Raw genomic sequence first — 23,468 nt, 5'->3', positions numbered from 1 at the left:
TACCTCTTCTGTAGTTAATTTACCTCCTCTGTAGTTAAGTTACCTCCTCTGTAGTTAAGTTACCTCCTCTGTAGTTATTTTCACAAGCAGTTAATGAACAGCCTGTCTTTAACTCTGGAGTTATTTTAAGGATTAAAGAGTTAACTTAAAGACAGAAGAGTTAACTTTAGGTTTGCCTGAGGTAAAATGTTTCCTGAATACTCCATGCTTCATCACCATGGTAACAACTCTAGAAGACTTATTAAAGACAGGAGATAAGCTTAGTGAATTGAGGCAGTCTAACGTCCTACCATATTATTATGTATTTATATAGCACTGACATCTCCTGCAGCACATTACAGAGTACATAGTCATGTCACTGACTGTCCTCAGAGGAGCTCACAATCTAATCCTACCATAGTCATAGTCTAATGTCCTACCATATTATTATTATTATGTATATACAGTATATAGCACTGACATCTTCTGCAGCACATTACAGAGTGCATAGTCATGTCACTGACTGTCCTCATAGGAGCTCACAATCTAATCCCTACCATAGTCATAATCTATTAGTCATAGTTCACTTTTGTATTTTGGCAGAAAGTACGGTATATTCCTGGTAAAGAAGTTGGAGAAATGTATTAAAAAAATAAGGTTCTGCATTACAAACTTAGCGCAAATCTCGTAAATACCGCTAGCATTGTGCACTGTCATTTTTCCAGATTTTAGTTAATATGCCTCTATGACTCAGCAGAGAGGCGTGGCAACAGCTGAATGAGCAATCATTCCTCCCCCTGCATGCACATGTAAAGGGAGAGTTATTCACTGACTGGCTGGGTGTCAGCAGGCAGCTGTAGGTCACTGAGGAGAAGAAGAACTGGTGCAGCAGACATTTGCTTTTAAATCTTGCAAAAACGTATAAAAAACTTGAATGTATAGTTCATTCAAGTGCAAAGTGCTGTTAAATGCATATATAAAAGTGCCTTTAAAAAGCCTTTGCAATATCTTCTATAAATCCAGGAACACTTAATTAGGGCCCATTTCCACTATTGCGAATCTGTATGCGTTTTCCGCACGCAGATTCGCACAACCAATACAACTTAATTAGCCTGTTTCCACTTGTCAGGAAAACAGCTTTTTTTGTTCAGGAAAAATCTGCACAGCACAGCCATCAGAGTGCAATTCGCATACAATGTAATTAACCTCCCTGGCGGTAAGCCCGAGCTGAGCTCGGGCTATGCCGCCGGGAGGCACCGCTCAGGCCTCGCTGGGCCGATTTGCATAATTTTTTTTTGTTACACGAATCGACGTCGTGACGTCAAAGGGGAATCCGATCCACCCCGCAGCGCTGCCTGGCACTGATTGGCCAGGCAGCGCACGGGGTCTGGGGGGGGGCGACGGGTATAGCGGCGGGTAGCAGCGGCGATCGGAGGTTACACGCAGCTAGCAAAGTGGGGTGGATCGGATTCCCCTTTGACGTCACGACGTCAGTGACGTCATCCTGCCCCGTCGCCATGGCGACGGGGGAAGCCCTCCAAGAGATCCCGTTCTTTGAACGGGATCTCTTGATCTCCGTTCGCCGAAGGCGATCGGAGGGGCTGGGGGGATGCCGCTCAGCAGCGGCTATCATGTAGCGAGACATTGTCTCGCTACATGAAAAAAAAAAAAAAAAAAGGTATTTGCTGCCCCCTGGCGGATTTTAACAAACCGCCAGGGAGGTTAATAGGAGATTCGCATGCGTTTTTTTGCTATGCAAATTTTCCATGCAAATTTGCATACTTTTTCGCCTAAAATCAATGTTAAAAGCACACAGGCAATATCATGGTTACATTTGCATACTTACAAAAAAACAAACAAACAAAAAAAAAAACCTACCACACTTCAGACTGAGGTTCTCTCTGATCTCGTCGTGGTCGCAGGGGTGGGTGAAGTCAAAGATGCTGTGTCCTGTCAATTCAACCTAGAAAAAAATAGAAATACATATTTATAGATTATAAATACAGACAGCTAAATATTTTATCATAAAGAGGTGCAGTGTGCCAGAGAAATCACAGCAACAGCAGCAAAGGCACATGACCAAGAAATACTGACAGCAAAACAACTAAATTCATATAAAGAAAACAGCCCTGAGCAAGTATAGTGTATTATTGCAATTACTGTTCCTGAAGTGTGAGACAATAACATAGGACTTCTGCTTTCAGTCTCTATATTTTCTGCTAGCAGAGAGAGGTCAAAGCATTTCAAGAATTTACAGCACAAGGAATTCTGCCGACTGAAGTTAAACGCATTGCACTTATATCAATTGAGAGAACTCTATTGAATCTGCTAAGGAGTTAAAACAGGACAATACAAATCTACAATGCAAAAATGCAGAATTATTAATTAGAACCTAATTTTAAAAGAGTTTAGCCAAATGCGGACCAATTAAAATTCTGCAAGCCACCATGTTGATTACTAAAAACTTCCAATCATTATTCAGAAACCCATGCTTGCCTCTAGCAGTGCACCTACCCATACAGGCTTATGACCTCCAGAGCACGGCTAATTTCCTCTGGGCAGACTGAGGTCTTATGGCTGCTCTCTGCGTACTTTATGTGAGCCAGATGTCCCACCTCCTCCTTCTAGACTTTTGGTTTCCACTGAAATGCAGGGCTGCTGGGAAATGCTGTCTGGTAGGAACTGGAAGCAAGATGTACTAGAATGGCAATTCCATTTATTCCAGGGGAATCTTATAGTACCCATCACTTTGCTCCTATGTATGGTTTACATATCTTTCTGATGGCTGTTAGCATTTACCTTGTTCCATTTTAGGTTTAGTGTGTAAGTATGGTTGCGCTTATACATGAAACAAAATAGCAACAAGCAAGAGTAACATGCAGCCTTTAAAGTAAACCCGAGGGGAAAATAAACTGATGAGATAAAAACTGTATTTATCCTCCTACTCCTAAAAAAATGACCTTTTTTTTTTTAGATATACCATGGTTTTATTTTACATTTAAACATTTACAAAGTAGGTTGATTGTTTTGTCTATGCTTAGTGGCAGCCTATTAAGTGTCCCTATGTGAAAATACATGAGCTATTGATCTATTTTTATCTCCCTCTGCTCTCAAGCGTTGCATTCTGCCAGGAAAACGTTTATAGCTGTAATTTACTTATCAGTGATCAGTGCCTGGTTATTAATCTGTTTGGCCCTGTACATACACATGTTTATCTCATGTCACAGGCCACCTCTGGTACCCTTTGAGTGTGAAAAAAACAACAACAACAAAAGCAAGCCCCTGACCCAGGCTACCCCTGACCCAGGCGACCCCTGACCCCGGCGACCGGTCTCACCTGTGTTAGGCCCATGTACTTGCTGATGTTTTCAGACAGGAAGATCATGTCTCCATCCTGGGTGACCACAGCAACAAAGCCCTCCAGAGCCTTCAGGTACAGGCTGTCCAGCTGCTGCTCGGACTCCGCCTCCAGGTCGCCTTCCGGACATACTGCAAAATCAAACAACATCAGGCAAGTCAGTGAAAAGAGAACGTGGCACCTGAAACGCTGGCAGATCGCCCTCTGTGTGCTCACCAGTTTGTGTGAACTGGCTCTTGAAGTATTTTTTGTGTCTCTAGAAAATGTTCACATGTTCAGATATCCTCAGATTCCATTGGACACTGTGCAGCCAGCATATATGCTGCATCTGACAGACTAGATTTTTTTTGCAGCAAGCTCTGCCACGGACACCTAAAGAGGCCACACACAATACAATAAAATGGTCCAATTTTTACGGCAATTGGATAAAAACTATAAGTTGTCCCCAAAAAATTAAAAAGCTTTGGTTTTATTCGAGCAAGAAATCCAATTGGATTTCCCGTTTTTACTATAAGTCGATCGGGAGTAGTGGATTTTTGTGATAAAAAAAAAATTGAATGGTGTAGGGTAGACAGCCAATTTCTTGATATACAGACCCAAGCAATTTTTTTAAATCATTTTTATTAAATTGAGGAAAAATTTTACGTGTCAGATTTTTGAAAATGTTACATTTTGGCCTCAATTCACTAAGCTTTATCGAACACTTTATCAAACGTTTGATAATTTACCTCATGGGTAAAAACTAATTTTGAATTCACTAAGGTGTTATATTATGTTATATATTTATTGAACATTTTATCAATAAAATATTTGATAAATATTTAACACTTTAGTGAATTCAAAATTCGATTTTACGCAGGAGGTAAATTATCAAACGTTTGATAAAGTGTTTGCTAAATCTTAGTGAATTGAGGCCTTAGTCAATTAGTCAGAAAAACTGATTGCAATTCTTGAATTAATAAGATATTTTAAAAATTGTATGGTGTGTGGCCACCTTTAGACTAAGGTCCCTTTCACACTGAATATTGGCAGTAGCGGTGCGGCCAAAAACAGGCCTTCATGGATAACCGCGTTAGTACGCAGTAATCTCCGTCTGGCAATCTGCCAAGCAGGAAGTGACGGTCACTTCCTGTGGCCGAAGTGATCACATGCGCGGGAGCGTACTGCTAAAATACGCTTCCGCGCCGCATAAAACTGGTGGCGCTCATTTTAAAAACCATTTCGTCACCATAGACCTGCATAACTTCGCCGCAGAGTAACGTAGGTGTGCGCTCGCGGTACATAGGGTACTTCCGACCTCAGCGCACTGCATGCCATGTGAACTACCCCATAGACTTTCATTGCCCTAGCGTCAGGCCGCGGCAAAATGCCGCACCGCGCCAGTGTGAAAGTGCCCTCAGGAGGCGGAGCAATTTTGGGTCCCTGGAGTCGGAGGTTTCATAGACTGAATTGGATGATTTTTGTACCGACTACACAGCCGTGGTTACACAGGAGGACGGGATTTGCGCAGTATACGAATATGCGCAGCGACTGCCTCTTACTGGAGATTCGGTCACTGCGAGAAGCACATCGCTGCTTATGAACGTGACCTTTCCCCTCCCCCTGGGATTATCATTAATTGCTCTTACAAAACTTCAAGGAGGCTTAATGTTTCCAGAAGAGGATGACAGCGTTAGTCAGCGGAGGTCAGAACCGTGACCCGCGGTCCCAGAGACCTGTTTCCTGTTTCCCAGAGCACAGCGAGCCCTGCACTGTATAAACAGCTGGACAGCCCGGGATTAGCGGGCACAGAACTACAATAACAGCGCTGCTACTGACTGGAAGTGTGGGGGGGGGGGGGGGGGGGGTCTGCTCTATCAGGGCCCAGACAGCCAGTGAGGACTCTACCTCGCCTCATTGTAGACACCACTGTCACTGGGGAAAGGTGGCCATTAAAGGACCACTATCAAAGTGTAACATTTTAAATAAATGTAAACACATACAAATACGAAGTACATTTCTTGCAGAGTAAAATGAGCGATAAATTACTTTTCTCATATGTTGCTGTCACTTACAGTAGGTAGTAGAAATCTGACAGAACCGACAGGTTTTGGGCTAGTCCATCTCTTCATGGGGGATTCTCAGCATGGCTTTTATTCTTTATAAATACACTCACTAAAAAAGATTTATACAAAGATGCTGGCTAGCCTCCCTGCTCACCGTACACTTTTTGGGCAGTTGGATGGAGCAACTGCCATTTACTAAGTAATTTTGAAAATAACGAAAACCCTGAGAATCCCCCAAGAGCAGATGAGCTGGTCTAAAACCTGTCCGTTTTGTCCGATTTCTATTACCTACTGTAAGTGACAGCAACATAGGAGAAAAGTAATTTATGTCTCATTTTACTCCGGGGGGAAAAAAAAGTACTTTTTATTTGTATAAGTTTACATGTACTTTAAATTTTACGATTTTCGTGATAGTGGTACTTTTAAGTTCACCTGAAATCAGAACTTCCTCTCTGCTCTAAAAAAAAGGGGAACAGCATAATAACCTTTACAGAAAAACATTTCTTTGTTACAGCTCATACAAATCCTGCAATAAATCTACATGGAAGAAGACATATTGCTAACATCCTGTGCTTTCAAATGAGCTTACCTGCCATGGCAGTCATGTGACACAGGGGAGAGATCAAATTACAACTTGTGATTAGACACAAATAAGGGGGAATGAGACAGGCTAAACTCTCTAATTACATACTGGGTGCATTTCTCTACGTTTTCCTCCTGTCCTGTGCAAGAGTTCAGGTCCACTTTAAAGTTCACCTGAACTCTTGAACAGGACAGAAGGAATCGGGCTACTGCTAATCTGGCTAAAACAATCACAAGGCTATTATCTTTCTTTATTATTCCTTGGCTGGGTTGATTGTATTGTTGTGGAGTTGTTTTTGTTTTTCCCACAGTCCATTGGTACAAGGACACCCTGTTGTCATTATTTCAAATGGACAAAAGTGAAGTTTTTGCAATGCGAGCGCCCAGGCTGAACAGTCCGTTTTCTTGGAAAACTTTCAATCATTAGGCGTTCAGAATCCGTGGGAGAAAGCAGCGTCTCGAGTTCACAGGTTAATTTTCAATCAAGAAAACACGGATTCCCGAGACCGAGCTGAGCTACGGAGCAGAGATATGAGGCAGGGTTGTGGTTCACACTGTTTATGTGACATCTCTCGTGGGGCATCATTAAAAACACTGGGTCAGATTTATCAAAGTATTAGGGCTGGTGCACACCGAGCGGCTTTTTGGGCGTTTTCAGATCCGCTTGCGGCTGCGGATCTGCTTGGTCAATGTATCTCAATGGGGTGGTGCACACCAGAGCGGCAGGCGTTTTGCAGAAACGAAAAATGCCTGGGTGAGGCATTTTTTGGATTTCGGATGCGTTTCTGCCTCAATGTTAAGTATAGGAAAAACGCAAACCGCTCTGAAAAACGGCACTTCAGAGCTGTTTTCCAGGTGTTTTTGTTACAGAAGCTGTTCAGTAACAGCTTTACTGTAACAATATATGAAATCTACTATACTGAAAACCGCAGCAGCAATCCGCAAAACGCTAGCAAAACGCCTCATAAAAATAAAAAAAAGCGTTTAAAAATCTGCTAGCATTTTGCGGATCTGCTAGCGGGTTTTGGTGTGCACCGGCCCTTACCGACAGTTTTTTTCTTCTCAAACTGTTCTAACCAGCAGGGGGACTGTTCTGCATAACAAGAAACGTCTAAAATCATTCTCAATAGCGGCAGTTTAGCGTACAATCCGTTTCTAAACTGCTGCAGATTGAAGAAGGATACATTCAGGCATAATAAAAAAACAAAGTTCACTTACCTGGGGGCTTCCTCCAGCCCCTGGCAGCCGTCCTGTGCCCTCGCCGCAGTTCCCGGTGTCCTGCGCTGCAGAAGCCGACCTCTCGCAAGGGCTTCCTGGTCGGTTTCTTGTGCGGGGTACGTGGTCTGATAGATGTCATCAGGTCTGTATTGCGCAGGCGCAGTAGTTCTGCGCCTGCGCAGTACAATCCTGATGACGTCAGCCAGATTACGTGACCCGCACGGTGGAACGCAAAAGAAGCCCAACCTGGCAAAGTCGGCTTCTGCAGCGCAGGACACCGGGAGCGAGGGCAGAGGAAGGCTGGCAGGGGCTGGAGGAAGGCCCAGGTAAGTGAACTTTTTTAATTTTGCCTGGACCTTCCCTTTAAAGAGACACTGAAGCGAGAATAAATCTCGCTTCAGTGCTTATATTCAGCAGGGGCATGTGTGGCCCTGCTAAACCGCTGCTATCCCGCGGATAAACGGGGGTCCCTTAGCTCCTAAATCCCCTCCGTGCAGTGGGGGATCTCTTCCGCATTGAGGCATGGCTAATGGCCGCAGCCCTGCCTCACGCACGTCTGTCAGCGCGTATCTCCGCCTCTCCCCCGCCCCTCTCAGTCTTCCTTCGCTGAGAGGGGTGGGGGAGAGGTGGCGATGCGCCGCTGATAGACACGCATGGAGACAGGGCTGCAGCCGTTAGCCCTGTCTCTAGGAGCAGCAAAATCTACGACCAAGTTGGTCGTAGATTTTACAGGGAGGGATTTGGTGGGTAAGGGACCTCCGTTTAGCCGCGGGATAGCGGCATTTTAGCAGGGGCACACATGCCCCTGCTGAATATAAGCACTGAAGCGAGATTTATTCTCGCTTCAGTGTCTCTTTAAGAAGAGCTTATTAGCACTTCTACATAGCTTGTGCAGTGCAGGCTAGGCATGATTTGTGAAGTGCTCCTCCCCCCTGCTGCCAGGTGTCCTGTGAAGCTGTTCTGTGCTTAACCCTTCCAGTGCTGGGCATTGATCCACTGTTTCAGTTCTAATACATTTATATTATACTGTATACTTATTTACATTACATCTTGTCAGTAAACCTAAAATAATTTACCATAAATATTATATTTATGCTATTACAATGTCTCTTTTTTGTATCAATGCAGCAGATGTATTGGTTACGACAGCAACAGCAATTTCCCTCACACACTGCACTGCCTGTGAAACCTTCCTAACGCCTCCTATATAAGAACAGTTTAAGGCCCAGTGCACACTGAGCGGATCCGCCGGCCGCATCCACCTGTTAATCCGCGTGGCTAATGTATATGAATGGGCTGGTGCACACCGGCGGTTTGAGGTTTTTTTCAAACCGCAAACGTGCATCCTGCTGCACGTTTGCGGTTTTCTAAAAACCGCAAACCGCCAGTTTGCACCAGCCCATTCATATACATTAGCCACGCGGATTGTCAGGCGGATGCGGCCGGCGGATCATATCAAAATCCGCTCGGTGTGCATGGGGCCAAATGTCACAATCCGCACCAAAAGCCGCTAGCGTTTTGTGGATCTGCACTATTTAGTGATTTCTTAGAATGCTGAGACAGTTCTGCACGGATTTCTAAAAACCTCCTAATATTTTGTCCCAGACACACTTGATAAATGTCCCCCAGTGCACATCCTGTAGTATTTTACCCCCTGTACCCTGCGAGGGGGAAGACGCACCAGCCTCAATTTCCGTCCATCTATCGTGTGACATTTGTGTCAGTGGACTCGCTGCCTCAGATGAACTCTGCAATGACCATCATTCCCTGCTCTTAGCGATGAACACCGTCGTATGACGGTTGTCATGTGTTCCGCCGCAGAGAATAACTTAAAGATCCATGTGTAATTATTTAGGGTGACCCTAATTTGCTGTGTAAGAAAAAAATCTCTAACTCTGTTATCCAGATTACATAATAGACATGAAGCCAACGCCAAAAGACACCGAAATGGCACACAAATCCTCATATATGATTTCCCAGCATGTCCAATCAATACATTCGATCAATTTCATACCAAATCATCAATCAGACATGCTTGTGGCAGAACAGATTTTCATCCCTCGATAATTATTTAATGGGATGGTCGATGGGTCACCAAGTCACCTGAGGTATGGCCACCTTAAAGAGGCACTCTAGTGAAAATAACATCATGAATAACATTGCTTACTGTTCACAATATTCATGTATAGATTATTTAGTCAGTGTTTGCCGGCTGTAAAATCTTTCCTCTACCTGATTTACACTCTGAAATATATCACTGGCGGCGACATCTTTAGTTCTGCCAGGTGATCTGTATGGAATGTTTGTTACAGAGCGTTCTATGCGCAGAGGGAGATACTTACATTATTTCCCACAATGCAACGAGGATCACAGACAGCAAACTGTCAGGACCATGGTCATGACATCACACTGTGGGAGGAGTTTTCACCACAATATCAGCAATACAAACCCCATTATTTGAGAAAAGGTAAAGATTTCTCATGGGAAAGGGGGTATCAGCTACTGACGGAGATGAAGTTTAATCCTGGGTTAACCACCTGAGCGGTCTGGACGAGCTCAGCTCGTCCAACACCGCCGGAGGGTGCCACTCAGGCCCTGCTGGGCTGATTTTAATGAAATAAAAAGCAGCACACGCAGCCGGCACTTTGCCAGCCGCGTGTGCTACCTGATCGCCGCCGCAGCGCGGCGATCCGCCGTGTGCAGTGGCGAAAGAGGGTCCCCCCAGCCGCCCGAGCCCAGCGTAGCCGGAACAAACAGTTCCGGCCAGCGCTAAGGGCTGGATCGGAGGCGGCTGACGTCAGGACGTCGGCTGACGTCCATGACGTCACTCCGCTCGTCGCTATGGCGACGAGGTAATCAAAACAAGGAAGGCCGCTCATTGCGGCCTTCCTTGTTTATTCTGGTCGCTGGAGGCGATCAGAATTACGGATCCGGAGCGCCCTCTAGTGGGCTTTCATGCAGCCAACTTTCAGTTGGCTGCATGGAATAGTTTTTTTTTAATTTAAAAAAAACCCTCCCGCAGCCGCCCTGGCGATCTTATTAGAACGCCAGGGTGGTTAAAGTTCCTCTAACTCTCGTATGTTAAAGTGGAATGAAACCTAGGATTTCTTCTTTGCTCTAAAATATTATTTACAACATTTTATATACTACCACCATTTTTTTTTACTAGATCAGCATTCAATTAGTTAAACACAGGAGTTACAAGCTCAGTGCAGAGAAAGCTGGACGCATCCGAACTGGAGATAATGTTATCTTGTGTTTACTTAAATGTATCACATTCTCTGACAAGTTCTCTGACACTGCAGACTCTCCTGAACACAGACAGACACTCAAAGCATTTCTGCCTTCAATACAAGATAAATAAACCAGTTATGTATAAAATGCAAAGGCAGCTCTCTGAGCAAAAAAATGTACTTTGGGAACTTGTATTTTCTAAATGAATAATAATACTTATGCACAAAAGCAAATATAATAACCGTATGGCATACAAAAAAGTAGGAAAACATGTTTTTATTGAATATTAGGTCAGGGTTTTATACCGCTTCAATGGGAAGAGGCACTTGACACAGACCGCAAAGCCGATCTGCGGATGGGGTCAATCGATCAGCGTCAGAAATCCTCACATGGTCATTTTGTTCATCACGAAGGGTAACCCGAGTTCGCAATTTGATGAACTGACTCGTGAAGGGAGCGTTCGGATGCCAACGGATTCACCACACACATACAATTCAAAGATCTGCCACCAAGCGAGTTACACAGCCCGCTACGGTAATTATACTAGGACTTCGAGAACGCTCTATTAACCCTTAGCAGCATGCAGGAACCTGGGTCAGATCGTTATATGTGGGCCGGGTTCTCGCATACGGGTTATACAGGCACACCTGAACACAGGGTAGCGATTTCAGGAGAATAGGTACGATTGTGTATGTTCAGCAACAGGTCATAACCGCTAAACGATTTTTAAAACGTTTAATAACAAAAATGCATTACATACAGTTATATACACCAATTAACATATACACACAGAGCTTAAAAATAAAAAGGAATAAAATCAGAAAATTCTTACTTAGTTATGGCTGATAGTCCATTTGGAGAATGAAGAAACAGAGTCCAGTTTAAAAGTAGGCATTAAAGTGAAGAGTCCTTGAACACAGCATGCGTCGGTTCTCCTTGAACGCATGCATGGACTTTCCTGGTCGATGAAATTTGGAGAACTGGGCAGGTTTGGTCCCGCCCCACTTTTATAGGACCTGAGTTTTGGGGCTGTCACTACCTGGAAAGTGTGTGTGTTTAAGGCAGGGTTATCTCCTGGCAGCAAGGTTGCCACCTCCAGACTCAGAGCAAGAAATGTACCAATTATTAATAATCTGTGTGACTCCGCCCCAGATTGGCGCATCGCAAATCCGAGACTATATTCATAAGCGGCCTGCGACCCTGTATTAAACGAGGCTATATATGCCTATTCTATTGCATTAGCTCTGCGCAGGCCGGATAAAGTGGTTTCTCTACTGATTCCTGATAGCCAGAAAATTGCAATTCAGGTGAATGATAGAACTGATTTCTAGGTATCAGGAAATGTTATTTTTGTCTTGCTGTGCCAAACCTATTTTGAATTATTAATAAATTAAAGTTCTCTTTGTTTGAGTCTATGAGCTTGGAGGGAACTTTTATCTCAGCCAGTTTGAGCTGGCTTAGGGACATGAGCTGTGTAGCCAAATGGCTCTGCCCAGGGGGGTTAGCCACGTGTGAAATTCTTTCCTGACCTGACACAGGATGTGGAGGTGAGGGACTGTTGCTCGCAGTAAGAAGAGCAAAAGAAAGGTATTTGTGTTATTCTACACAGGACTGACAGTAATTGTGCAGGACCATACGAAAATCGTTGGCGATTGCGCGCGGCTTTTCGTAATGTTCACCACAGCACTATATACCAAGGCTAAGCTTATACGCTGCAGTGAGATGACCGGATAAGCAGTGCAAGAGAAGGAAGAAAAATAACATTATTGCATAATCGCCTTATTATGAGTTTAGTGCTTTACAACACAGGAGAATCTGCCTGACTCGCCATACTGCTGGAGCCATGATTCTTTCCTTAGCTAGATGTACATTTATGACGATGTCTCGCGGATTGCTGAGCCTGCTGTGTCAGAATACATCAGCCCACAGTGGGATGTACACTACGCCAGACAGCCGGGGACACTGCAGACTGCAATACAATGCAGATCCTCTGCGCAGAGCCGCCTGCGATCCAAACTGCAACTATTTCACTAACTAAACAGCTAGCAATCCAATCCGGATTGAAGCATGAAAGAGGAACTGTAACCAAGACATGCCAATCAGTAGCTGATACCCCCTTTTCCCGTGAGAACGTTAGTGCTGTCTGTTTTTGCTTTTTTCCCATGTCTGCCAGTAGTAAAGATGATGCCCTGCAGGCCGATTGTGGATCAAACAATATAAACAAATTACATGGCGAATATCAATAATTACTTCTCTCTTTACAATGTACATTACTGATTTATTTTTTTCACCTTTTCGTTCCTCTTTAAAGAGAAACCATAACCAAGAACTGAACTTCATCCCAATCAGTAGTTGATACCCCCTTTTCCCATGATACATCTATTCCTTTTCACAAACGGATCATCAGGGGGCGCTGTATGGCTGATTTTGTGGTGAAACCCCTCCCACAGTGTGATGTCAGGACCATGGTTCTGACATCACACTGTGGGAGCTTTGCTGCATTGTGGGAAATAACAGCTGTTTACAGCTGTTTCCAACTGCCAAAAAAAGAAAGCAGCAGCTACTTCCAGTGACATCACCTGCCAGCAGTGAAAATGTCCCCATGTGATAAATGTCAGAACGTAGATCAGGGAGAGGAAAGATTTTGCAACGGGCAAACACTGACTAAATAATTTATACATAATTATCATAAAAATTAAGCACTTTTTTTTATTACATTATTTTCACTGGCGTTCCTCTTTAAAGAGGAACTCCAGTGAAAATAATTTAGTAAAAAAAAGTGCTTCATTTTTTACCATAATTATGTATAAATGATTTAGTCAGTGTTTGCTCATTGTAAAATCTTTCCTCTCCCAGATTCACATTCTGACATGTATTACATGGTGACATTGTTACTGTGGGCAAGTTATGTAGCTGTTTCTAGCTGCTCTGGCTGTTAGAGACAGCTGTAAACAGCTATTTCCTGTCTGTGAACATTGTTACATTGTGGCAGTTTGCCCAGAGTACCGCGGTACTCAGAGCTTCTTGTGGGAGGGGTTTCAGCACAAAATCAGTCATACAGCGCCCCCTGATGGTCTGTTTGTGAAAAGCATTATATTTCTCATGTAAAAGGGGGTGTCAGCTACTGATTGGGATAAAGTTCAATTCTAGGTTGGAGTTTCTTTTTAAAGGACCCACCATCACAAAAAAAGTAGGCAGTTATAATTTGACAGAACCGACAGGTTTTGGGCTAGTCCATCTCCTCAGGGTTTCCTTTGTTTTCACCAGCGTTTCCTGAACAGCAGTTGCAACGTCTAACTGACAACACAGTGTGTAAGTGATTAGGGAGGCTGGCTGGTATCTTACTATTTTGGCAGCAAAACTGCTGTTCAGGAAATGCTGTTGAAAACAAAGAAAACCCTGAGAATCCCACATGAGGAGATGGACCGGCCCAAAACCTGTCGGTTCTTTCAGATTTTAACTGCTACTTATTTCGCGATAGTGGTCGTTTAAAGAGAAACCGTGACCAAGAATTGAACTTCATCCCAATCAGTAGCGGATACCCCCTTTTACATGAGAAATATTTTCCTTTTCACAAACTGATCATCAGGGGGCGCTGTATGACTGATATTGTGGTAAAACCCCTCCCACGGGAAAGGCAGTTTACTGTCTGTGAACCTCATTGTATTGTGGGAAATAACAGCTGTTTTACTGTTTACAGCTGTTTCCAACTGCCAAAAAAGCAAGCAGCATCTTCTTCCACTGACATCACCTGCCAGCAGTAAAAATGTCACCATGTGATAAATGTCAGAATGTAAATCAGGGAGAGGAAAGATTTTACAATGGGCAATCACTGACTAATAAATCATTTATACATAATTATTGTAAAAATGAAGCACTTTTTATTACATTATTTTCACTGGAGTTCCTCTTTAAAGAAGAACTCCAGTGAAAATAATGCAATAAAAAAGTGCTTCATTTTTACAATAATTATGTATAAATGATTTAGTCAGTGTTTGCTCATTGTAAAATCTTTTAAATCCCTGATTTACATTCTAAAAATGTTTCAAATGGTGACATTTTTACTGCTGGCAGGTGATGTAGCTGCTGCTTGCTTTTTTGGCAGTTGGAAACAGCTGTAATAAACAGCTATTTCCCACAATGCAACAAGGTTCACAGACAGGAAACTGCCAGGAGTACCACGGTCCTCAGAGTTTCTTGTGGGAGGGGTTTCACCACAATATCAGTCATAGAGCGCCCCCTGATGTTCTGTTTGAGAAAAGGAATAGATTTCTCATGTAAAAGGGGGTATCAGCTACTGATTGGGATGAAGTTCAATTCTTGGTCGGAGTTTCTCTTTAAGTTAACAGCACAGCGCAATGCAGCAATCAAAGCACGACTATTTCACAGTGCGCTCCTCTTCCAGAAAGTGAATGCAGCTGTGCACTGTCAACGATGAGCCAGGTGAGACAGAGGAGACAGAGACGGATGTTTTTATTGGTAGTACATAAAAATGCATTTATTCATTTTGCTGTTGTGAAGATATTGCTGGAGTACATGGCAGTTCTGTTTCTATTCAGCTGAAGCATAACTCTGACCGCAACACATCTTACCAGCAAACACCGTAACACTCACGGCCATTAGAATCCAACGCTGGCCCAAACCTGGCAGCAGCTCGCAGCCTCCCCCTCTTACGGGGCCCTCACTGCTGTAACAATACAATCCTGATACTTCTCTCTGGATTACAGTAAACAGATCCAGAGCTTCAGGACTTTTTACTTCGCAAGTCTGTCAAATACTCTGAAATATCAGCGGAAAACGCTGTAAAGAGCGGCTGAAACAGAAGCAGCATTTCAGGCGCACAAATGAAGGTTGAACGGCGCTGTGAAACGTTTTGGCAGAAGAAGCCTTTACCTTCACTTCCCCGCGTCTTTCTGAGCTCGAGTTCTGTTAATGGTTAATGTCTAAAATAGAAACAAAGTATTGCGCCAAGTTACAGAGGTGAAAGCCGCCTCCAGCTCCGAGCTTCATGCAGGGCGGCCTCTGCTGCCAACACTATTCTGGATACCCTGATAAGGTGTATGGACAGATTCCCAGCTCTACCCGTTTCCCTCCACTCACTGCAACGTACAGGGGGACTAAAGATACAACCAAAATAACACTTTCCATCACAGAACCCAGCATGACTCAGCTAAACTGATACTGGGGGGACCTGAGCACTCGCAGTCTCATCTCCAAAATCCATTGTTAGTTTTATTGCCGATTACACAACTCTGCTCACCAAGCTGATTACTGTATTTTTTGTACTATAAGACTTACTTTTTCTCCTCCAAAAGTGGGGTAAAAAGTCACTGCAACTTATAGTCCAAATGCAGGGAGTTCCTGACTTGTGAACGCTGCCAATACCAACCTCCCACCCACCGCAATGGCGGGGACTCCCTGTATTGTGCCCATGCAGAGGAGCACACAAGGGGGACACATGAGGTACAAGGGGGGGCATAATCCACCAGATGTCACTTCACCATGGATACACCAGGTTTAGTATATATATTTTCCCCCTTGGTTTTTGCCCTCTATACCTAGGTGCGTCTTATGGTCAGGAACGTCTTATAGTCCGAAAAATACGGTATACAAAAATAAAAACAAAGCTGGTAACTTAGGATTTATCAGACACAGGTGACACATGATCCCTTACCGAATCTAGACCTGCACAGCGGAGTTCAGGGACTCTTCTATATTTTTTTTTTTTTATACACATTTAATAAAACAATATTTTAAATAACCTATGTAGGAAAAAAGCTTTGTGACATACAAAAAGAAATGCCCATCTTCTTTACTCCGCAGGTGCTTCAGTGTGTCGCACGTTCCCAGCCAGAGCAATGCATGCTGGGAGATGTAGTCCTTCAATATGTTGGCATCCCCCAGCATGCACTGCGGCGGAGACCACACGACACCAACGTAAGAGCTTGAGACTGCTGCAGCTGTGGGTCTGGCTCAAGAAGATAGTGAAGTGCATAAAGAGGGGATCGAGAGCAGTCTCCAAAGTCACCCCCAAAACTTAAAGCCAATGGGAACCGCTACATGATAAAAGAAACCAGATACTTACCTAAGGAGAGAGTTGGCTCTAGGTCTAATGAGCCTTCCCTCTCCTCCCCCGATGCAGCGCTGTCCCCGGGAGCAGTATTTGCCTAAATTGGTCAAATACTGCTCCTTCCGCCGGCAAAGGTGACCTCGGAAAGTCTTTGGGAGCCCCAGAAGCACTGTCTTCACGTTACTCTGGAATATTCTCAGTTTGGTTTCCGTGGAAATATCATGGGACCTCCAAATTTGTTACAGTTGTACAAAGGCTGCATTCGCCTTCTTGATTCGGCTTTTACCATCAGCACTGGCACCACCATCCATTGTCATCAGGCTGCCCAGATACTGAAACTCAGTCACAGTATCTAGGTGTTTTCCATACACCTGAAACTTTCGTTTAGGATCTACGTTGCTGTTTAATCGCATCTCGTTCGTTTTCTTGCAGTTAATTATCAGACCCACCTTTATGTTGTCCTCTAGTAGATGGGATAACTGTTTCCATAAGTTGGAAATTTTGGTAAAGTAAGCAAACATCATCTGCAAATGTCGAGATCCTCTATGTGTTGTGTCAGCCCCCATTGTAGTCCAGTTCTGTTTCCAAGGCAAGTCTTCTTCATGACCAGATCCATTACTATCAGGAAGATAGAGGGGGAGAGAGTGTCTCCCTGTTTGACTCCGGGGTTGACTTCACCCCAAAAGCCACATACACACACTCAACAAAGGTCTTTTAAAAGCACGATTATCAAACAACTTGAAGTTGTATAACTTTTGTCAAGTAAAGTTGGACAACTTTTATCAAGATGACAAGGCTTTATCACTGACAAGAGGCGACTAACGACTGATAAGACGCAGCTCAACTGTTGGATTTACTTGAGCTGCGTCTTATCAGTCGTTGGTCGCCCCTTATCAGTGATAAAGCCTTGTCATCTTGACAAAAGTTGTCCAACTTTACTTGACAAAAGTTATACAACTTCTTCAAGTTGTTTGATAATCGTGCTTTTAAAGAGAACCTGAACTGAAAATTAAAAGAAAGTCAAAATAAACATACACAAGTCATACTTACCTCCTGTGTAGTCTACTGCTCCATCTCTTTCTCCACTCCTGCGTCCTGTTTGTCCACTGTGATCAATGGATTTCTCTGTCCTCCATTTTGGAAATGGCCATTACCCCATAACAGCTTCCTGGTCAGCACACTGTTAAACTGTAATATCGCCCACTTGAGCCATAGGGAAACATGGACATTACCTTGCACATTCAGTTAACTATATTATATATAATTATATATAACTGAAAGCAACTGGTATATTTCAGTTCTGACAAAATATTGTCAGAACTGGAAGGGATCATTATAAGAAGAAAAAAGGTGAGCTTCTGAGAGGAACGGATAGCGTTCAGTATGTAATATTCATTTGAAGCTACATCATGTGTTTATTTTAAATAATTTTACTCAGTTCAGGTTCCCTTTAAAAGACTTGTTGAGTGTGTATGAGCCTTAATGCCCCACACTATTTAAAAACCTTCCTTAGGGGAGGTTAATTTTATACAGAGGCCAGATACTCTGTAAAGCGCTGCGGAAGAGGTCTACTAAATAAGGATATATATTTTAGTAATTTAGTGTTCAGATTTATGTTACAGATATTACATATTAGCTACTAGAGGGCTCTAAATCCTAAAGTAATCATAACACATCCCTGATTAACATCTGATGAGATAAGAGTGACAGTCACATAGAGAGTGTGTAGTTTCCAGTGAGTCAGAACTGACCCATAGGCTTGCACTATGGGAAAATAACAAAAGGGTACCTTGTGTAGCACTACATAAGAGAAACCACAGCCATACTATAGTTTCATTAGGCAAATGTGGGTGTAAATATATAAGTGCACACTATACATTGAGGGCTCATTTCCACTATAGCGAATCTGCATGCGTTTTCCGCATGCGGATTCGCACAGCCAATACAAGTGGATGGGCCTGTTTCCACTTGTGCGTTGTGCTGAGCGGTTTTGTGTGCGGGGAAAATCTGCACGGCAGAGCCGTCAGAATTCGCTCCCCGCACACCGCTAAGCGAATCGCATACAATGTATAGGGAAATCGCATGCGGTTTTGGCATGCGTTTCCCCCCGCTATTTCGCATAGGATGTAATGTTAATTTACACAGGCAGTGACATGGTTAAAATCGCCCACCTACTACCCTATGCGAAATCGCAGGGAAAAACGCATGCAAAATCGCACCCGCATGCGATTTCGTCTGCGGCGATTTCCCGGCGATTCCGCACCGCACAAGTGGAAATGCAGCTTTAAGAAATGTTTAAAAAAAAACATACATTGATGAAATTTAAATTAAGCTTTTTCTTTCATATTATTCTTCTCAGAAAGAAAAAAGTGACTTTAGATCCCCTTTACAGCGGCCCTGAACTCAGAACTTCCTCTCTGCGCTAAAAGATAAGCAACAGCATAATAAAGGCAGCCATAAATCTAGCGGTGATGGGCAGATTCAACCAAGAGACAATTCTCTCTTATCGACTCTGATTAGAGAGAGATCTGTCAGATGCCCATACACCACAGGCCGATTACCGATCAATTTCAGGCTGAAATCGATCTGAAATCGACCCTGTGCGCTGCCTCGCTGCTGAACTCCCTAATGCCCGCCGTGCCAGAGTGTATACATTACCTGTCCACGGCCTCCGCTCATCCCCCGCTGCTCTGGGCGCGGTCTCCTCTTCAGCATACACACGCACACCCCACGTAGTTTCCTGGTAATGGCACATGTGTGTGACGTCACAAGCGCACCCTTAACAGGAAACAACTTGGGGCGCGTGCGTATGCTAAAGAGGAGGCTGCGCCTGGAGCAGCGGGGGACGAGAGGAGGCCGCGGACAGGTAATGTATACAGTTTGGCACGGCGGGCATTAGGGGGGGGACATAGCGGCAAGGCGGCGGATGGTTCTCGTCAATCATTGGCAAATTGCATGCCGTTCCCGCTACGCACCCGACCAACCAACTTTGGCCCGACATCTTGCAGCACGCGCTATCGACAATGCGACCAATTTCCGTCCCGAAATTGGTCACTTTATCGGTCGGGCATGCACTTGGCGGCACCGACTTTCATGCAATTCGATTATAATAGTCGAATTGGATGGTCGATTGGCGTCCAAGTCAGCTGATGTATGGGATTGGGCACTTTAACATTTAAAGAAAAACTCTCTTTGTTACAGCTTACAGAACTCCTACAATAAATCTGCAGTGTGTCTACTTCCTGCTTTCATGGAAGCAGACATAGGGTTAACATCCTGTGTTTATAAATTAGCTACTCAGCCAGGCAGAGGATATTCCTGTGCTGACACAGCTGAGAGATCAAATTACCTATGTGATTGGTCACAGATGAGGGGGAATTAGATAGGCTAAACTCTAAAAATACTTACAGGGGGCATTTATCTAGGTCTTCCTTCTGTCCTGTGCAAGACTGAATAAACACAAGTGGCTGACACACCAACAATGTGTGCAGTATAAACAACAGCAGAAAAAAAAGCAGCGCAAAGAATTTTTGGCATCTAAAAAAAAACAAAAATTCTAGAGACTAGGATACAGCCACTTAGGTAATTTTTTTTTTTTACAGCTGTTAGTCCAAACAAACATGAAAAGAAATAAAAAAAAACACAAATTTAATCCAGAAATGTGCTCAATAATGAATGAGGTCATGCATTTATACACACACACTGCAGCTGCACACACAAACACTGTGAGCCAATCAGGATCCAATACACTGGGAGCAAAATAACGAGGCATTCTACAGGTAGCTACAGATCCGTGTTCTCCAATCAGCAGGAGGGGGAGGGGCTTTGCCAGTGCTCTGTGGCTCATCTGCAGAAGGGTGAAAGCTGATGGTACAAAGCCGTGTTGGCATACTGTAATGCTTAGTACGCACAATGCAATTTTCCATCAGACAGACGAATCGATTATTTCCAACAGGTCCGATCTGATTTTCTAATCATTTCCATACAAAAACGATCGGGAATCAGATCAGACCTGGCGGAATAGATTCCACCGTCAATCTGACGGAAAATTGCATCGTATGTACTAAGCATAAAGCCTCATACACACGGTACAATTTTCCATCAGATCGACTGGTGATCTGATAAAAAATTGCATCGTGTGTAGACGACCAAATTGTTTTCTATCGATTTTGCCTAGATAAGTACCCAAAATCAATTAGAATCCGATCGGACCGGTCGTAAATGATCTAATAGATCCGTCGATCTGACAGAAAATTGTACCGTGTGTACCCAGCTTAAGACATTTCGCATGGGCTGTATTTATTTAGCTGTCTGTCTGGAGCTGAGATTTGAAGTACATTTTCATGTACTTGACCAGAAAACTTGACCAGATAGCCAGCATACAAAGTGCGCCCTTCTCATTAACCCATAAAAACACTTAAAGGATACCCGAGGTGACATGATGAGATAGACATGGGTATGTAGAGTGCCTAGCACACAAATAACTAGGCTGTGTTCCTTTTTTTCTTTCTCTGCCTGAAAGAGTTAAATATCAGGTATGTAAGTGGCTGACTCAGTCCTGACTCAGACAGGAAGTGACTACAGTGTGACCCTCACTGATAAGAAATTCCAACTACAAAACACTTTCCTAGAAGAAAATGGCTTTTGAGAGCAGGAAAGAGATAAAAAGGGGAATTTCTTATCAGTGAGGGTCACACTGTAGTCACTTCCTGTCTGAGTCAGGACTGAGTCAGCCAATCTTATGTTCTTAACTGCCTGCTTATGACGTTGACCCTCTTATGTATTAAAACGTACAGAGACCCCCAAGCCTTGGGCAAAACTCATTAAGAAAAATGCTTTCTTCTGGAGTGGCCTGCCCCCTCTCACAGCCCGAATTATCCTGCGATAACCTCGAATTAGCCGTAACCTGGCCGGTCACCCCGCGGTCGAGCGGGACCTGGGAACATGGCCGCCTCTCTCCGCAGTACCCACATGTTTAGCCGCGTTTGATTTGAACCATACTTTGGTTTTTATCTGACAAGCGAGTCTCTGGGAAGCATCAAAGATAAATAGCCACTGGCTATCTGTGATCTAAATTGTGTGCTTATAATTTGAATCCATTATATTTACTAACCAAACTCAATTAATCTTCTGCAAAGCCGCGACTTGGAAAAGTCTGGGACAGATGCTGAACCGCGAAGGCCCAATCAGGATAATGCTTTGTGAAAACAGTCGTTTCATCAGGTTCACATGCGCTACACAAATGACTCACGTCAGCAGAACGTAGCCCGTTTCCGGTTATTCAACCAGCTCAGGACAAGCTGTACAGAAACAAACCCTTCTTAAAGCGGGATTGTCGCCATAAAAATCAAATTTCAACAGCAACTGGTCTGAGTGTATTAAAGGGGAACTGAAGAGAGAGGTATATGGAGGCTGTCATGTTTATTTCCTTTTAATCAATACCAGTTGCCTGGCAGCCCTGCTGGTCTATTTCTCTGCAGTAGTATCTGAATAACACCAGAAACAAGCATGCAGCTAGTCTTGTCAGATCTGACTTATAAGTCTGAACCACTGAAACACCTGGTCTGCTGCATGCTTGTTCAGGGTCTATGGCTAATAGTATTAGAGGCAGAGGATCAGCAGGGCTGCCAGGCAACTGGTATTGTCTAAAAGGAAATAAACATGACAGCCTCCATATACCTCTCTCTTCAGTTCCCCTTTAAGTGATAAAGATGCTAATCCTGCATTCAAAACTTTCAAAACGGTTTCTGCTGTTATGGTTTGGCGTTATCACATACTTAAGGAGCATTGGACCTTTAGTAGTCAGTGCCAAACAGTTGCATGCTGGGGGTTCTTTTTATCTAACTGTCCCACTGATTGTTTTTATTCATATTCCTGAAAGGTTCTAGCCTTCATTTTTAAGTGTATTCAGGATAATGCTCTCTTTCCATCCATTCGTGGTTATTAGTATTTTTCTATTATACATATGTGATGCATCACAGAGATCTGAGCATTTGGCGTGATGTGTCACGACTTCAAAAAGGTTGGAACTGCTGTCATAGGAGATATCTCAGTAGAAAAGGTGAAGTGTGTGTGTGTTATGTGTGTGTGTGTTATGTGTATGTGTGTGTGTTATGTGTGTGTGAGTGTGTGAGTGTGTGTGTGAGTGTGTGTGTGTGAGTGTGTGAGTGTGTGTGTGAGTGTGTGTGTGTTATGTGTGTGTGCGTGTGTGTTGTGTGTTGTGTGTGTGTCATGTGTGTGTGTGTCATGTGTGTGTGTGTGTGTGTGTGTCATGTGTGTCATGTGTGTGTGTGTGTGTGTGTGTGTGTGTGTGTGTGTGTCATGTGTGTGTGTGTGTGTGTCATGTGTGTGTGTGTGTGTGTCATGTGTGTCATGTGTGTGTCATGTGTGTGTGTGTGTCATGTGTGTGTCGTGTGTGTGTCGTGTGTGTGTCGTGTGTGTGTCGTGTGTGTGTCGTGTGTGTGTCGTGTGTGTGTCGTGTGTGTGTCGTGTGTGTGTGTGTGTGTGTGTATTCGCTCAGGGCGCTGGGAAACCTAAGGCCGTCCCTGACTGCAGCCAAAGAGATCAGCAGGACAGCCAGGCAACTGGTATTGTTTAAAAGGAAACATCCATTTCCCTCTCAGTTAAGGTGCACTTTAAAGAGGAACTCCAGCCTAAACAAACATACTGTCATTAAGTTACATTAGTTATGTTAATTAAAATAGATGGGTAATATAATCTCTTACCCACCCTGTTTTAAAAGAACAGGCAAATGTTTGATTTCATGATGGCAGCCATCTTTTTGGTTGAAAGGAGGTGACAGAGAGCATGAGACAGTTCCAACTGTCCTGTGTGCTGAGCACCTCTCCCAGTTGCTAGGCAACGTGAACAACAACATAGGAAATCCCATCATGCTCTGCACAGCATCAGGGAAAAAAAGCCCGGGCTTTTTTTTCTTTGATGGGTGGAGCTTAGCTAAAAATTCAGCTAAAAATTATGCTTT

At 43.7% G+C, this 23,468-nt stretch overlaps 1 protein-coding gene across 1 annotated transcript in view; it reads right to left on the bottom strand.

Moving 5' to 3' along the window:
• EPAS1 (endothelial PAS domain protein 1) overlaps positions 1–23,468 on the bottom strand; it is a 189,902-nt gene that overhangs the window by 49,719 nt on the left and 116,715 nt on the right. The window contains exons 3-4 of the mRNA XM_068233035.1: positions 3,317–3,468; positions 1,858–1,942 (exon numbers count right to left, since the gene is read on the bottom strand). Of these exons, the coding sequence (XP_068089136.1) occupies positions 1,858–1,942; positions 3,317–3,468 (237 nt within the window). The remainder of the gene's footprint in view (positions 1–1,857; positions 1,943–3,316; positions 3,469–23,468) is intronic.

This window comes from Hyperolius riggenbachi, chromosome 4, assembly GCF_040937935.1.
Source record: "Hyperolius riggenbachi isolate aHypRig1 chromosome 4, aHypRig1.pri, whole genome shotgun sequence".
Lineage (NCBI taxonomy): Eukaryota > Metazoa > Chordata > Amphibia > Anura > Hyperoliidae > Hyperolius > Hyperolius riggenbachi.
Note: the sequence above shows the minus strand (reverse complement) of the source record. Positions and strands in the feature narration are given on the sequence as shown.